The 17,894-nt window shown below is 39.9% G+C and overlaps 1 protein-coding gene across 1 annotated transcript; it reads left to right on the top strand.

The window, feature by feature from the left end:
• The first annotated feature begins 300 nt into the window (after positions 1 to 300).
• On the top strand, positions 301 to 17,609 carry LOC121878873 (T-cell leukemia homeobox protein 2-like). Its single transcript, XM_042385295.1, has 4 exons — positions 301 to 943; positions 12,484 to 12,578; positions 14,098 to 14,231; positions 15,591 to 17,609. Exons 1-4 carry the CDS (start codon positions 421 to 423, stop codon positions 15,844 to 15,846), a joined length of 1,008 nt encoding a protein of 335 aa, XP_042241229.1. The 5' UTR covers positions 301 to 420; the 3' UTR covers positions 15,847 to 17,609.
• Positions 17,610 to 17,894: the final 285 nt, after the last annotated feature.

Raw genomic sequence — 17,894 nt, 5'->3', positions numbered from 1 at the left:
AACTTAAAACAGATTTTATGGTCTGTGCGCTCGTCTATCGATAAAGGGATGGGAGTTCATTTAGCAGAAAATCTCACCTAACTTAGCTGGCCGCCTCCTCTTTACCGATTCCTATCTTGTAGGCTTTACTTCGTAGCCATCACTTAACATTGGCCAATCACGTGGCGCTAGGAATGGGTGGAGCGAATGGCTGACCAATCAGCCATGAGCCCCGCCCTCGTTCCGCCCCTCTGGATCTCAGGGCGGAGCCAGCGGGTGGGCTGGCCTGGGCTGGGTTACGTCGAGTCGAGCCATTCACCTCTTAGTGTGTGGTCGGCGAGGGCGTGTGTGTCCCCGGTCCTGTGAACATAAGAGTGTAGCACCAGCACGCCTGTGGCCGCCATCCCCACCACCACGGACACACCTCAATCACTTGGCGCCATGACAGCAGTGGAGCTGGAGCAGGAGGAGGAGATCAACGTGGACGGTGACAGTCGGCCCGGCTCCCCCGACCCGCCGCTCTGCCCCACCGCCCTCCGCCTCTCCGATCCCCGCGCTGCCCCGATGCCCAAACCTGCCGCTAACGCCGCCAGGCTTTCCTTCAGTATCTCGGCGCTCCTCGGGGACAAAGATCGTACCAGTGACGAGGAGGACAGACGAGTTGAGACTGATGACGAGGATGACCATGACGACGACCACGACGACGAGGAGAGTTACGAAGAAGTGGTGGACGACTACCACGGTGGGTACGCCGCCCTGGCCGGCCTCCCGCCCCACTACGGCCCGCTGGCAGGGGGAGCGCCCACGGTGTTAAGAGTTCCAGCCCACAGACCTATGGGCATGGGGTACCCAGGGCTGGTCGGGCTCGCGGGCGGCCACCCTTGGATGCCTGGCCTGCCCGTGTCGCCGTTTGATCGTCCCACCGCCCTGGCGCCCCACTACCCTACCCTGGACAGACTCACAGGTAAGGTACCACCACCGTCTCTCCCTGTCACCACTACTTCTCCCTCACTCTGTCACATCTACCTCCCTATCACCCTCACCACCTCTCCCTCACCATTGAATTGAAACAGTTTATTTAGCCAGAAAAACACAGATACAGGGTGGACAATAATAACACTATTAACATGGCTGAGCCAGTTGAGAACCTGAGCTCTCTTTGAGGCACCTGATATATACTATACAATTATCTTTATTTTGATCTGGCAGTGACGTCACTGTCATGTGGTGAGTCATACGTTTAATGGCAACACAAGTGTTGTGGTGTTAGTGTAGCAGACAGTAGTGTAATGGTGCACTAACAGTTTGTGTAGTGGTGCACTAACAGTTTGTGTAGTGGTGCAAATAACCAGGCGCCACAGTGTCATCACCAGGTACAAATTGGGGTAGTGACTAGCTCCGATCACCACTATGAAAGGAAAAGGAGGAGAGGTGGGGGTGAGGGGTGGGGGAGACGAGAGGGGTACACGAACTCCCCAGGGGTTGCCCCTCCCCCTCTTAACTCTCTCTCCCTCACACATGTCACCCTCTCCTCCCCACACCTCTCACCCTCTCCTCCCCACACCTCTCACCCTCCAATACTACTCAACTACTGATCGTAAAAGAACGTACCAAAATTACATACCAACACCTCTGATTATTAAAGTAATTTACCGACTATCAGAGACGGTGACGGTCATCGCCTCGGGTGGGTCGTTAAAGACTGGTGTAGCTAACAAGGAGTGACGACCTGGGCCGCGGGGTCGTTCAGTAATTACGTAGAGACAAGTACTGTATAGAGTGTGAGGCACCAGACACCAGGTAAAGGTCAACTACTACCATAACAACGTGGCAGACCTCAACACGTCCTCCACAAAAATACTACAACCATTCTTGGGATCTATAAATTATTCTCAATTAAACTCGTTTATGAGTCTTGAGTGAAAGTGAGTCGCCAACACTTGAGGTTCCTCGACCGTGGTATAAGTTTAATGTTCACTTTGGAGACCAACTTTGTTATTGTTCATTAGTGCTGTGGCGGAGCTGCTGTGTTATGCTGCAGGGACTGAGCACAGCTCGCGGAGACACAGTGCTCAATATTTCTTGTTTGTATTGTGTAATTACAAGAGTTGGTTTAAGTCAGGTTAGGGTGCAAGTGATAATCTTGAAATACAGGTAGTGGGGCCCCGTGCTAGTGAGCCTACTGTGTCCTTATTGTATAATGTAAGGCGTCTTATAGAGCGGTGGTCCGGGAGGAGAGTGGCAGCCCTCACGCTCAACCTCTCACCCACCGCCTCCCGCTCATAACACATTTATGTGATCGAATGCGAATCGCCGATTGAAGGCCGTCATAGAGTGCCGGGGGCCATAGACAGCCGGTGACAGCTGACTGGTAAAGAGAGCCATGAATAATTCCCGTGGCCGAACACAAACCTTTTTACCCTGGCCGGTGTCGACTAGGGAGATTTACCTGTACACATTAATCTTTGGCAGGTGGCGGCGGCGTGTCAACAAGGTGTGTCTACACGACCGATGGTTTAATTTGTCGGTGGTGGCGGGGCAGTGTTCCTCCTGGCCTAGGCTGACCCAAAACAACAGCTTACTTAACCTAACCTAACCTTCACCATTTTGTTATGTTAAATTGTGAACTTAGAAAGATAGTTTTATTTTTACATCTGCAAAAGTATACGAATATTTCCTTTTATTTTGCACCTCCTCCGAAAAAAAAAAATATATATATAGGAACAAACTACAAGACCTATAAAAAATTCCTTTTCCAAAATAAAATCCAATAAATTAAAAATAGACAAAACAAAAATAATAAACAAACTATTATCGCCATATTGTATTTTGTAAATTTTAAATAAATATCTGGAAGAATTAATTTTATTTATACGGACAATTACTGTAAAGATGTGAGAAAATAATTAAACGAGTGAGTCAATTAATATTTTTATATCTAACTATGAGAAAACTGAAGCAAAATAATAACGGATGTGTTTTATGGAAGTTGTCACAATAACACAAGAATATTGTCACTAAAGAACAAAATATTATTAATAGTTTATACAGTATTGTGCTGCAGGTATTATGACCAATGGATATTGTAGGAGTTAATCTGTCATCTAATACAACAGAAAAAACAGTAAGACGCTAAAACAAACCGATCACACAACAGCATCTTTGTGTGAAGTAACTGATGTAATTATAACTTAATATACAATCATAAATTACTGCCTTTACAAATAATAATGTTTTCGTTAACAATAATCGACCTTGTAAGGAACCAAAAATTATATATACAGTTAACAGTATCAGTACGTTGTGTTATTTCTTCGTTATTAAAAGTTATAGACGTATTGATGGTGACGTGGTACTTAAACAACACCGTCTTCCTTACAGTCAGTCAATAAAGCCACCTGGAAGCTAACTCTCTACCCACGGATTTCGGCGGATCTCTCTACCGTCCCTGATTTTTATTGTTCACTCCGAGTCAATTATCTGATCAAGTAATTTCAGTTTTATCTCCAGCTCAACACCCCACCTCGAGTCCCCCGGGGGAGGGGAGGGGGAAGGTTTGTGATGGTAGAGGCCTACACCGACCACTCCGCCACCTCCTCCTACCCTCTGGTCGCTTCCTGTACGGCCGCCTGGTAATTGGTCTGGTTTTTATTGGTTTTCCAGCGGCTGGTGTGGTGGTAGGCCGCCAGATGGGGTCATGTTGATTTCTTTTATTATCTTAATCTTGTCTTTAATGATTTTATTTCTCCACTATTACCGTACTTACTTTTTCCGTCTGATTTTTTGACCCAGAAAAAAATAGTTGAAGTATTGTTTTTTTGGCTCCAAGAACATTTAACATATTTTTATTATACCTCTGTAAAAAAAATATCAGTGAGATTTTTAAAACGATAAATTACGTTAAGATTTTAGTTGATGTGGTGTAATGGTTGTAAATGAAAATATTACTAGTTTGTTATAGAAAAGAGCTACACAGCCGTATATAATCTTAATAGGTACCAGAGACATTCTTGCGGTACGCCAACGATGGACACTCACTACTTGGTATATATATAATCTCTGGGAAATAATTTAGACACAACGCCTTGGGGGAAATTTTCTGAGTGACCAACAGACCATCTTGAAGAATTTTTCCCAAGATATCCTGGCTGTAACCTTTCCAGAGCAGGGAGGGGAGCGCTTCCAGGCGACCTTTCCGGTGAGGTGTAAACATTCCAGAGGGTGGGAAAGAGATGGGAGGGAGGGGAAAGGAGAGAGAGTAAGGGAAAGGAATGGAGGGAGGGAAAGAATGAAAGGCATAGGGTATAAGGGAGAGAGTAAGGGAGAGAAGGTAAGGAGGGTAAGGAAGGAAAGAAATAGGGGTATCGAGTGAGAGAAAGACCTATAGGAATTCCCGAATCATATTCATCATCTTGCCCCCTTCACCACCCCAGCCTCCAGTCCTATCACACGTCACCACTAATTAGCACACAGTCACCCTATTAACACCCATTAGCACATACAATCAGCCAATTAACACCCCTCCACCCCCCCATCAGGAGACAATCAGCCCCAGGTCGCTAACGAGACGTGCCGGGTTTGTTTACCATCAGGTCACGAGCCAATCAGAACGCTACGAGACGAGAAGGAATTTTACACCTTGTTAATATAATTTGTACACTATCCTCATGTTACCTGTGTAAGTGTAATTATTACATTGGAGTATTTTACCTCGTTTACCTGTAGTAGTGTAATTACTACATTGGTCTCTGTAATTATAATCATATTTATCTTTGTATTACCTGTGAAAATATAATTATTACATTGGTGTCTATGTAATTATAGAAATATTAACTTCGTATTACTTGTATAAATGTAATTACTACCTCACTAGCTATGTAATTACAAGTATATTCGTATTACCTGTGTAAATGTAATTATTATCTTACCTTCATCTGATATGATTAAAGATAAAAATCAGTTATAAAAATATATTCGTGTTACTCGAGGGCAATTTAACATTATCTTCTTAACATAAAATGATTACCTTAATATATAACCAGGTAACCCCTTAATTAAATGTAATCATTACCTGCATATAACATATCACCGCCTCACCTGTAATAAAAGATAATTATTTATAAGTATATCTAACCTAATATTATCTTCTCAAGAGTAATAATTTACAAACATTTACCGCCTCAAGTCTGATTATTACGAGGTGATAAGACTTAAGACTTAACCTTATACCTGCGGAAATAACACACCTTTTACGACCGCTCATACGACCATCATGTCATTATCATCAACATAACTTTCAAATTATCACAACTATTACAAGGTTACTCAATAATATATATGATCCACCAAACACGTCCTGAATACGGGGGAAATAATATCTTACGCGCGTATTTTCGCTCATTACTCCAATTATTACCGATACCTGAATGATATTACGACTAAACATTTACGCTTACCGGAGCTCATTAGTACCTGTGGACAATTAAGTCGTTACTGGCCACAGGTAATGAGTTTAAGTGTCTGTCTTCCTTGGCTGGCTCATTAGAATAATTTCACCTGTGATGCATGGGAGAGAGAGAGAGAGAGAGAGAGAGAGAGAGAGAGAGAGAGAGAGAGAGAGAGAATATAAGGGAACGAAATGCGACACACCAAACAGAAAACATATTCAAGACGCTAATCACTGAATCTATTTTAATTATCTAAATAAAAAATAAAAATATACTATAGAAGACAATATCACCATTAGAAAAAATTCTTTTGGGGGAGGGAAGACACATTGTAAATAGTTTAGCTTTTATATTTATTCTAAGTTTTATATTTTATTAATGTTGTATTACCTCTTCTTGTTATTTTGAGATCCTTGGCCGCTATGATCAGGGAACACAACAATATAAACCAATGATTCTCCTCTACATAAACCAAAATAAACCTTGGGTACAACTCGGTATAACTCGGTATAACTTGGACATATATATATCGGCATAACTCGGTACAACTCGCTATAACACGGTGGGTATACGAGGCCCTTAAGATCTATATAAGATTAATATAGTGTTGGAATAAGAGGTCGAGTATCGATCACTAAGGTTCGAAACACCATGAACGATCCGAATGAATCTTGCTCGAGTCCTCACTATACCACTTCACCCTCTCTCTCTCCCTCTCTCTCTCCCCACCAACGTCGACACAGTACCACCCTTGGGAATACCAGACTAGGAATGAATCATCGGGAATGACTTTACTTCAGGAATAGTTAACTGAATTAATCTTTTTTTTTTATAGATGGGAATTTTTTCTGAATTGTGAGTTACGATCGATTCTGGATTTCCTCTGAAGATCTAAATTTACCCGAGGGAGGAACAGGTGAATGAATATAACGAAGATTCCCGACAGGACACAGACACACATACGCACACAAGGCTCCTCGGTAAACGTTTCCCGAGGAGTCTCATGATGATCCTAAGACTCCTCTGAGCCTCACCTGTTTCAAAACCTCCAGGTATCACTCCAACTCCTCCACCAAACACTCCCACTATACCCCACCGCTACTCCCTGATGATAGTAGATTCAATCACTTACCTTCAGTATTAATAAATAACTCACAAATCACCTTATTTAACGTCGCAATAACATCATGAATTACTAAGTCACTTCACGATTTTCACATCACAAATAAATCACTTTAAAAAATATTATTATAGTTTACAATACCTTAAGTCAGGTAGGAGTGAGGTAGAGTCTCTCGCTATACCAAGTCCAGGATGTAGGTAACTTTCTCTCACTGAGGAAATGTGAGGATTAACTGCTGGGATGTCAGCCTTTGAGCTCAATATATATACTGTTACCGCCGCTACTAACCTGTCGCTTGACCAATCAGAGGTGCGGGTGAATGCAAACTACCCTGCTGTGGTTGTTAGTGTATGCTTTGTTTACATAGGTAAGCTTTCTCATTGGTCAAGAGAACGGGTATGGGTCAAATGGGCCCCGGTCCTAATAGGCCCCAACCTAACCTAACCCAACCCAACCTAACCTAACCTAACCCAACCCAACCTAACCCAACCTAACCTAACCTAACCATTCTATTAAAATTGGGGGACATTTAACCTGAATTAAAATACCGACTCATTAATGATATAAACAACTTTTATATATAGAGAATTAAATGATTTTAAAGGATAATTTATCTCTATTTTCATTTAATATTCCTTAAAAAAACTTTTCTAATGCTAGTATTTATGTGATATTTACATGTAGTTAATATGTAAAGATAATTGTCAACAAAAAATACAGAAATTAATTATTCCTTCGAAGTTTCTAATAACTGCTTCGAATAAACCTTCCCAAAATGTCTCAAAACCTCAGTGAATGAATTTTGTTTTTAATTCTTCAAACTCTCACTGAATAAATATTTCAAAATGTATCATATATCGAAATAAATGAATCTTTGAATACATGTCATAAACCACAATGAAATATATCGAAATATATTCCATCACCTTATTGAACGAAACTCGAATCCTGTCCATGAATCCTAGAGGGGTTCGAAACAATATGAAGGAAGTATCAATGAACCATGTTTCGGGGTTCACTCACACGCTCCCCGAACCCTCCTCGCTCCGCCACCCCGCCAGTGTCACCCTCGGGAATTCCGGAATAGGAATGAGTCACCGGGAATGAGTCGTGATGGGTTTGGATAACTGAACCATGATGAGAATTTACAGAATTATGAATGATTATTGTGATGATTGATATTGGTGTTACTTTAAGATAAATAAATGATAATTAGAGTGAATGGGAATTAGTTGAATGATTGAAAGGAGAAAATAATGGAAATTTATTGGAATGAGAATTTAGTTTCAATGGGTTGGTTGGGTTAATGCTTTATATCTTGATCATAAGCGGAATTTTTGAGTACCTAGGAATTAATGAGAGAAAAAGATGCATTAGTTATCATAATAATTTTAATGATATTAATATTAGATTAACAGTGATGAAAACTATTAAATTAATATTGATATAAATTAAATATTAAACTACTAATATTATGTCCACAATAATAGTGTAATGGTATTATAATAATTATTATTATGAATGTTATCTTAACTATTACGGGAACTTTAGAAAAATACAATCGTGTTATTAATATAATTTTATTATATTTAATATCCTCAAAATTATTAATGTTTATGATTATTATGTATTATTACTATTATTATTATTATTAGTAGTAGTAGTAGTAGTATTATCATAATTATTATTATCATTATTACCATTATCATTATTATTATTATTAATATTATTATATTATTATATTATTATCATAATTATTAGTATCATTAAAATCATTATCATTATCATTATAAAAATTATTATCATTATTGTATATTATAATTATATTATTATTATATTATTATTATTATATTAATTATTATCATTATCATTATCTTTATAATGACTATTATCATTATTATATTATTATTATATTATTATTTTAATTTTTTGTTATTATTATTATCATATTATTATCATAATTATTATTATCATTATTATCATTATTATTATCGTCATTATTATTATTATTTTTATTATTATTATTATAATTATTATAATTATATTATAATTATAATTATCATTATTATTATTATTATTATTATTATTATTATTATTATTATTATTATTATTTGTCAATAAGGAATAACTTTACTGTCAGATGTTATTTTGAATTTTAGTATTTAAATCATATCAAGAGAAGCACCCTGAGAATTATAACAACGATCAGTCACAGAGATTATAATAATATCCAGGAGAGTTAATACATAATAATATTCACTTATATATACAGTTAAATGTAAACAAACAAACATAACTCAAAATCACTCTTGTTGAACTAAATTAATTGCAACACTCGAGCAACATTTTGTGCAACTCGGCTCAACCCCCGTGCAATATTGACGCGTTAAGTCTCTCTCTACACAACGTACGAACGAAATTATAAAACACAAATTAAATCCTTATAGACGCGTTTCATTTTTTTTCGAACAATTTTATTTTGTTTGTTGTTATTTTATTGTTTTGGATCACACTATTGGCAATGAATTAGTTTTTGTGTTAGGGTGAACAATATTAACGGTGTGTGTGTGTGGGTGTGTGTGTGTGGGTGTGTGTGTGTGTGTGTGTGTGTGTGTGTGTGTTCAATCATTGTTGTTAATATTTTTGTTTGTTTTTTAAAGCCCGTCTGTGGTGTGTTGAAGGGTGGTGCTGTTTGTGTGTTTGTTTTGTGCTTGTTGTTAATAGTATTCACACACACACACACACACAGCGCAAACACAAATACATACAGTATACACACACACACACACAAGCATACACAAACACTCACACATCTAATTCAAACATAATAACAAACAGTGTATATTTGGATCCGGCAACTCATCCTCCTAGTTGACTGCCGTCCTTACTCTGGCACCGTCTGTACCTGATGCCAAGATGTGTGACCTTATTTGGCACTATACTACTGTCAGTCTATACCCACACCCAACACCATCACTTTCACCATCACTATCACCATCACTATCCCCCTCCCACCAACAATAACCACTATCAATGCCACACTACAACCAATACGACTACTAACCACAACTCCATTTAACAACTACAACTATCCTACACCTGTCAAGCAACTACCACCACAACCACCACCACCACCACCAACCTACTCCCTTACTAACCAACAACAACCACTACCACCACCAACCTACTCCCTTACTAACCAACAACAACCACCACCACCACTACCAACCAACCACCAACCAATAACCAACCAACCAACACACTTACACAATATAGGCTTCTTGGCGGGCCCCGGGTGTAGCAATTTAGGTTTTTACACCCAGTAATGTATTCTTGAGGGCGTAAATAGGGAGGTCTGGTGTGAGTGTCTCTCTTTTGAATATGTTTACTGCGGCAACCACTCATTATAGTGCCCAGGTCCCTTGGCTCTTGTTACCTCCTAATGACCCAACTGCCGCCCCTGGTGATTCGACGGAGGGAGGGAAGGAGGGATGAAAGCTGGCTAGGAAGGAGGGAGAGGGGTGTCAGGGAGAAGGGAAGGAGTGAGGGAGAGTGGGAGGGAAATAGGAAGGAAAGGAGAGGGGAGGGAGAAAGGAAGGAATGAAGGAAGGTGGGGTAAGGGAAGGGAAAGAGGGAGGAGGATCGAAGGAAGAGTATTCTGGGAGGGAAGGGAAGGAGGGAGGGAATATCATTCTAGGGAGGGAAGATGTGTGTTGACAGAACCTGGGTCACCACACACACACACACACCAGGTCAATAATTACGGAATTAAATATTTCTATTGATTGTGTCGCCGACCTTCCTTTTGGTCTATGTGTGTGTGTGTGTGTGTGTGTGTGTGTGTGCATAAGTGTGTGTGTGTGTGAAAAACGCACACACACACACACGCACCTCCTCTTGCTTACACTATCACAACAAATAACTCTCATCTACTCTACACTTATATATTAACATTTTATTCTAACTGCGGAATTGCTTAATTACCTGTATAATACGTCATTAAGATAAAATAATGGCGTGTCAATTATAGGAACACCCGTACTACTATTTATACTCAGATTAAATCTATCTTATTTCTTATATTACCTTCATCATAAATATATACACTATTTATATATGTGTATTAATTAAGGATTAGCTATATTATACTCGTTTCTGATATTAAAATTCACAAATATCACCTGTAATTGTATGCGTCAAGTTGTATGCCTGTGTATACGTACAGGTAAATATATTTCAGTAGTAGTTTTCAAAGGAGTATTGAATGGACCTTAACAACCCTCAACAACAACCACAACAAAGACTGTGGGGTTGTGGGAGTCTAGACACACCGGTAAAGTTAGTAAACTCCATTAGCCGACATTACAACAGGCGAGTCGATAAAATGGCCTCTCACAGGGACACTTATATTCACAGGAAATCAAACCACTAATAGAGCATTTGTCACTGGGTTTGGTTCTACTGGGAGAAGTTACCAGCATTGAATATTCTCCTGGTTTATTTACTCATTCCTTTGCAATTAATTAAGTTAAATATGGATTAGAATATGTAAATAAGTCTTATAAACGTTGGAGAATATAAATAAATTGTAACTAGATGGTAGAATTATGAGGTATTGAGTTTAGAAAGATAGCAAAGAGTTATGGGAAACGCCGCGCGGACTGATTACGTGGACGAGTAAAATATGGGGTCTGCACTCCTTGTGGTGTTGCCAGCGACCGCCTGACACAACACCTCTATCCGTTTATTTCGTATTCTCTATGTTAAATACTTGCCAAATTGCAGTATTCGGATAAAATAAATATATACTCGTTTAAGTTTAGCCTCTGAAAGATGACTGAAGATGGTTATAAAGCTATGAATAAAGTATTTTGTTATTTTAAATTGTTGGTTGCTGTCCGCTGTATCGTCACCATAACAGACCGCCAGACGTACTTGAATAATATGGTCTGTTTTGTTTATTACCTTGTTTGTCCTGGACCCTGGGCGAGTTAAACCGATATGGGATAATTGAAAGAATATTATTCAAATCACCAAACAGATTAGAACCTGATCTCTATACTGCAAGTCTTTAAACTACTCTAATAAATTCCAAGTAATTGTAAATCTTTGAAATGAATAATTATCGCGTGTCTGACTTCCCGATACATAATGTAAACAAATAAACCCGACGGTGCCACATTTCACACTATTGATATCACATGTAAGCCGCCACGAGTCGTTGTTGTGTCTGGCGAGCACGTGGCGACTGTGGCAACTGTGGCAACAAAATGGTAACTCCCCAGTGGATAACCTAGACCTTGTTGTGAGTGTTATGGGTGAAGCTTTCTGGCGATATTTTTGACGCCGTGAGCTACTGTGTGTGGGGGATGTGTTGTGACATTTTGTTTGGGTTGTGGTAGAAACGCTTGTGTGATTCCGATTATATTTTCTATTGTATTAAACGTTTATATATAACGTGTTTTTAAAGCTTATTATTCATTGACTGTCCTAGATATCAGTGTTAAGTTTTTTTTCTCTGTTTCTACGTGCCGCTTATCACACTAGTGCTAGGTGATGTTTGTATGAGTGAAGCCATATTAATAAGATAGGTGAAAGAACATTATATCTATACATTTGGTGTGCATTATTATTATTGATGCTGTTATTAATTCTTTATTTCATTAAGCAATTTTCCTGGTGTTACATTATTCTCTTTTCTATTTTTTCTCGTTTACTTTGTATTTATTTATCTACTCTTTTACATGTTGTTGAGTCGTTATACGTTGCTAGGGACGCCACATGTTGCTAAGGAAGCTACACGTTGCTAGGGAAGCCTCATATGTTGCTAAGGTTACACTAAAAGTCGCTAAAGAGATTACATGTTGCTAGGGACGCTCCACGTTGCTAAGGCCCAACAGCTAAGTGTGTGTCTCTCTCTCTCTCCTCCCTCAGGACCCTTCCCTCTATCACGTCGTGTGGGTCACCCCTACCAGAGCCGGACGCCTCCTAAACGCAAGAAGCCCCGCACCTCCTTCACCAGAGTACAGGTGAGTTACTTAAGTCACTCCTCCTTCACCTACACCTACAGGAACTCACTTAAATAATTATATGCCTACTGGGCTGAGTCATACACGAGATTGGAATCAAAACACATTTATTTTTTATTATTTGTTTACGAAAGTTATGTGGTAATTTATATGTTTTGGAAGATGTAATTAAAAGAGAAGGTACTGTTATGGTTTACTGCCAATTACGATATTATTGTGGAGTCACAGGTAAGGTCATTAAGGTGTAATATAAATAAAAGTGCTGCATAAGTCTTTGTATTTGTGATTGGGTTGACTCATCCCTTTAACCTAAATAAACCACATAGTTAAGAGGAGGTAAATCACGTAATAAAAGTTGAGTTATTTTCTTAAGTAATTACTCTTGGATAAAATAACTATAAGAGAGAGAGAAAGAGTAACGCCCTTTAGGTGTCATTGTAATATTCACCTGTACAGAACACCTTCAACACACACACACACACACACACACACAGACACACACACACACACACACACACACACAGACACACACACACACCGTCGTCACCTCTCATGCAGTATTCATCAACGTTCCCACCACCTCACCACTCTCGCTTGCATTGTCTCACACCCCTCTCCTACAATGTCTTATGCCCCTTTGAACGTTTGACACGCTCTTCATGTCTGCCTTAAATTGCTCACCACCCTTCAACACCTATATACCATGAGGCGATCGACGACGCCTCCTTGTGATCCATTCAAGGGTTTGACGATACAGTGTGTTGTGTTGAATACTTCATAACCCCTTCCTCTGGATATCGTTCTCCCTCTCTCAAGCCCTATCCCCATTCCTCCTCCTCCTCCTTCTTCAGGCACTCCTCTGAACCTTCCACGCCCTTGTAATACTATATTCCACGGGTCCTTTCATGCGTGACAGTCCCCTCCTGAGGTATAGTATAGTAATGGTCGCAGTCACACCCTCCTCACTCCCTGGAGACGGGTTCTTCTACAGGGTGGTCTTGTGGGGTCCCTTGTCACTCTTGTTCATACATTCCGTGGTGTCTTACTCCCTCTTCTCTGACACGTTTCACCTCCCCTTACCTCTCTTGTCCACGTGCAACACAGCCTATCATCCATCCGCCCCCCTTCCCTCCTTTCCCTCTCCTCCCTCCTTCCTTGCGTTCTGTCACACGTTTGCCTCATCTTTCTTCTCTAGTATATCTTTCACCTACCAGCCATTACCCACCACCATCACCATACCTTACCATAGTGCCACTTAACGAATTCCTATTACGCCCCTCACTACCACCGCTATGCCTTCTACCACCACTTAACACATTCCTACTACACTCACCACCACCACTTACCACCACCACCACAACTATCACCACCACTCACCACCACCACCACCACCACAACCCACCACTTCCCTTATGTGACAACTCTTCCTCCTCCTCCTCGTCGCTTTTCTCACACCTCAACTCTCACTGGAAACATTTCACCGTTCCCTCACGTTCCTCTGGCTCTCTTGCCCCCACAGGTGAACGAGCTAGAGAAGCGCTTCAACAAACAGAAGTACCTGGCGTCGAGCGAGAGAGCCCAACTGGCCAAACAACTCAACATGACAGATGCTCAGGTCAAGACGTGGTTTCAGAACAGGAGAACCAAATGGAGGTCAGTTTTTTTAAATGTTGTTTCTTGTTAATTAAATCTCTTGTTTTTTTTGTTTGTTTTTTCTTTTCGTTCTGGTTTATGTTAATTGTTTTGTTATTTTCACTTTTTTTTAAAATGTCTTGTTTGTGTTTGTGATATCTCCCTTGTTTTGTGTTTGTTGTTGTTGTTTGTTTCTTCTTTTCTTGTTTTTTTATAGTTTGATCCTTGATTTTTTGTTTGTTTGTTTAGTTGTTGTTTGTTCTCTTCTTTGTTATTTTTTGTAATTTCTACCTTGCTTTCTTTGTTTTTTTGTTTCAAATTTCGTGTTCTTATCTCTTATAATTGTCTTTGTTTTTCCAATTCCTTCTTTCGCTTAATTTTTATCTACCATTAGTCGTGTTTTTTTTATAATTTCTTTGTAAGTTTTCTTGTTCTCGTGTTTGTTTTTTCTGCAATTTGTGGCTTGTTTTTTTTCAAGTTGTCTTTTGTGTGTGTGTGTGTGTGTGTGTGTGTGTGTGTGTGTGTGTGTGTGTGTGTGTGTGTGTGTGTGTGTGTGTGTGTGTGTGTGTGTGTGTGTGTGTGTGTATGTGTGTGTGTGTGTGTGTGTGTGTGTGTGTGTGTGTGTGTGTGTGTGTGTGTGTGTGTGTGTGTGTGTGTGTGTGTGTGTGTGTGTGTGTGTGTGTGTGTGTGTGTGTGTGTGTGTGTGTGTGTGTGTGTGTGTATGTGTTTCTTTATAAATCATGAAAATGTATAATTCTTCAAGTATACTTATTGATTCGCTTCAATAATACACTATAATCTCGCGTATAATCTTAGTGTGTATAATTTAACACTGTATAACTATGGGGTAATACTGAACTGCCTTTACTAAATAAACTTTATTATTTTTCCATCAAACTTTTGTTAAAGAAAAGTTGTTATAATTATCAATATTCACTGAAGTCTGTTTCCTGAAAATTAACTTTCTAAATTAACCTAATCTGACATGGTATAATAATTGACATAACTGATTTGCTAGTAAGTTTATTATGTTATGTTAGGTTAGGTTAGGTTAGGTTAGGTTTCTGGATATTTATTACAAAAACAACTTTTCTTCTTTACAGTTTAACAAAAATAGTTAATAAATGGGGCTTACCTCGCGACCTATAACACCTGTGTCAAAAATTTAGTTTAAACCACCACTTTACACCTGTTCACTCGATGTCTGAATACTTGTACTACGCCAACACCTGTTCTTCGCCAACACCTGTAATTTAACTCTCTCTCTCGCAAACACCTGTAATTAAATTTTCTCTCTCACTAACACCTGTAATCTCTCTCTCTCACCAACACCAGTACCTCATTATCTCTCACTAACGTCCCTGTCTGTGCCTCCTACAGAAGACAAGCGGCGGAGGAGCGTGAGGCTGAGAGACAGGCCACCAACCGCCTCATGATGTCACTACAGGCGGAGGCACTGTCGAAGGGCCTCCTCACCGACCCACCCACCACGCCCCTCTACAACTCTAACGCCTCCCTCTGCGCCCTCGAGAACATCAAACCGTGGGCGGAGAGGAACAAACCCACTCCCACGCCCACCGGCCCCGAGCAGGATCCTTATGGTAGCACCCCTGTTGTCTCCCCGACCTGTTCTTGAAGTTACCCAGTGCAGGTCTTTCCCCCCTGCTCGCTCACGTCGCCATAGTCTGCCATATACCACTACCTCCTGCTGCTCCTCGACGCCTGGAGATGATGCGTCCTCACTTCAACGCCTGGAGATGATGGTACCTTACTTCAATGCCTGGAGATGATGCGTCCTCACTTCAACGCCTGGAGATAATGGTCCTCACTTCAACGCCTGGAGATAATGGTCCTCACTTCAACGCCTGGAGATAATGGTCTTCACTTCAACGCCTGGAGATAATGGTCCTCACTTCAACGCCTGGAGATAATGGTCCTCACTTCAACGCCTGGAGATAATGGTCTTCACTTCAACGCCTCCATCTAGACTTGACGGATCTTGACGTTGAAAGTCTGGGCTGGTCTGTGCTTCCCAATGTTTACTTCCAGACTTGACCGAGTAGACGACTTTGCTTTCACTCAATACAGACTGACTTGTGTTGACGTCTAGTATTGACTTACTTAGGCGTCTACATATGAAGTTTTTGGCTTCCTCTGCTCCACGTCTTGAAGTCAAGCCCAGCGTTTTCGAAGTCACGACCAGAGTCTTCTAAGTTATTCACATACATCCGCTCCTGACGTCTTGAACACTGGACCCACCTCGATGTTCACCATGACTGAGGAACAAAACAAACACTAACTCTCTCACACCTGTTCCGCCAGATGTGAATTAGTGTTGATTTCTACGCACGGATATTTCCCTCTTGCTAACCTATACTATTCTCTCCGGATACCTTCACAACCGAGTAACAACCGACTGACTGACATGTTGTAAGAAGCAAGTTATTACAACACACCTCTACAGTCCTCCATTAATTGTTGTTACTCTAGTGCTAATTACTCATCCCACACCAAACTCTCCTTTTATCCTAATGATAGTTAATCAAATGGCTTAATTGCCCCTCCCTTGAGTTGTGTGGGTGTACAGTGGCGCCATCACTCTCCCCGCAGACGCCTGGAATTACATATTTTACATTAACTCGTCAAGTTGAGACAGTTTTTATTAAAGCTATATTGTGATTGTGTGGCATTATATCTTTACCATATGATTGTTAACCGTCTATAATAATAATAATAATAATAATAATAATAATGATAATAATAATAATGATAATAATAATAATAATAATAATAATAATGATGCACCGAGTGATTACAAGGGAGAGTGTTTTAGAACTGTTCCCTCAGGTGGGTCAACTGTATTTACTGTACTGTACCTGGTTCTTTCAACAGGTAAATGTCAAATCATCTTACCTGGCCAATCAGGTTAATTACTGCGGTTTATATCTCATTTTACCTGTTCCAAATTAGTTGATATTACTGTGATCTTGCGTCCAATTAGTTTCCAGATTATATTACCTGTTGTTCCCAGCTATAACACCTGAGTACCAGGTGACCTCTCCCCCCCCCCTCCCCCTTCACCTAATAAAAACATTTCATCCACCTTAGGGGAAATTTCTCAAGACTTTTCTCTCCCTACAAGAAGTTTCTTCCTGATCACAACTTAGTTAAGATCCGCGACCGATCAAATGTAAATGTGTTTGTGATCGACTCAGCGGTGTTTGTGTGTAGGTGTACGTGATATAATAATAATAAAACAAACCTTGTTGATGTACATTTTGTACAAAGTTAAAAAGAAAAAAAAGTTTGTAAATTATTTGTATATAACGAAATGTAATGCTCATGCTGATCTAAATGTGTTTCTGTATTAAATTATGTAAATAAAGGAAATAATTACAAGTGGTGGTGATTTATTGGCCTCGTCAAATAACTCTAAGTAGTGTGATGTTACATACTGTCTGTCTGTCTGTCTCTGTATCCGTCTAGCAGAATATGGTATGTATACTTTCTCTTTTAGTCTCTCTCTCCTTGTCTTGCCTTTTTTTATTTCTCTTCCCATCGATATTCATCTCTCTCTCTCTCTCTCTCTCTCTCTCTCTCTCTCTCTCTCTCTCTCTCTCTCTCTCTCTCTCTCTCCATTTTCTTGTGTATTTCGATATGATTCTATTAATATTACTGACTTCA

Source organism: Homarus americanus, unplaced genomic scaffold (genome assembly GCF_018991925.1).
Source record: "Homarus americanus isolate GMGI-L3 unplaced genomic scaffold, GMGI_Hamer_2.0 scaffold19969, whole genome shotgun sequence".
In the NCBI taxonomy this organism is placed as follows: Eukaryota; Metazoa; Arthropoda; class Malacostraca; order Decapoda; family Nephropidae; genus Homarus; species Homarus americanus.
This window is presented reverse-complemented; position numbering and strand designations above follow the sequence as displayed.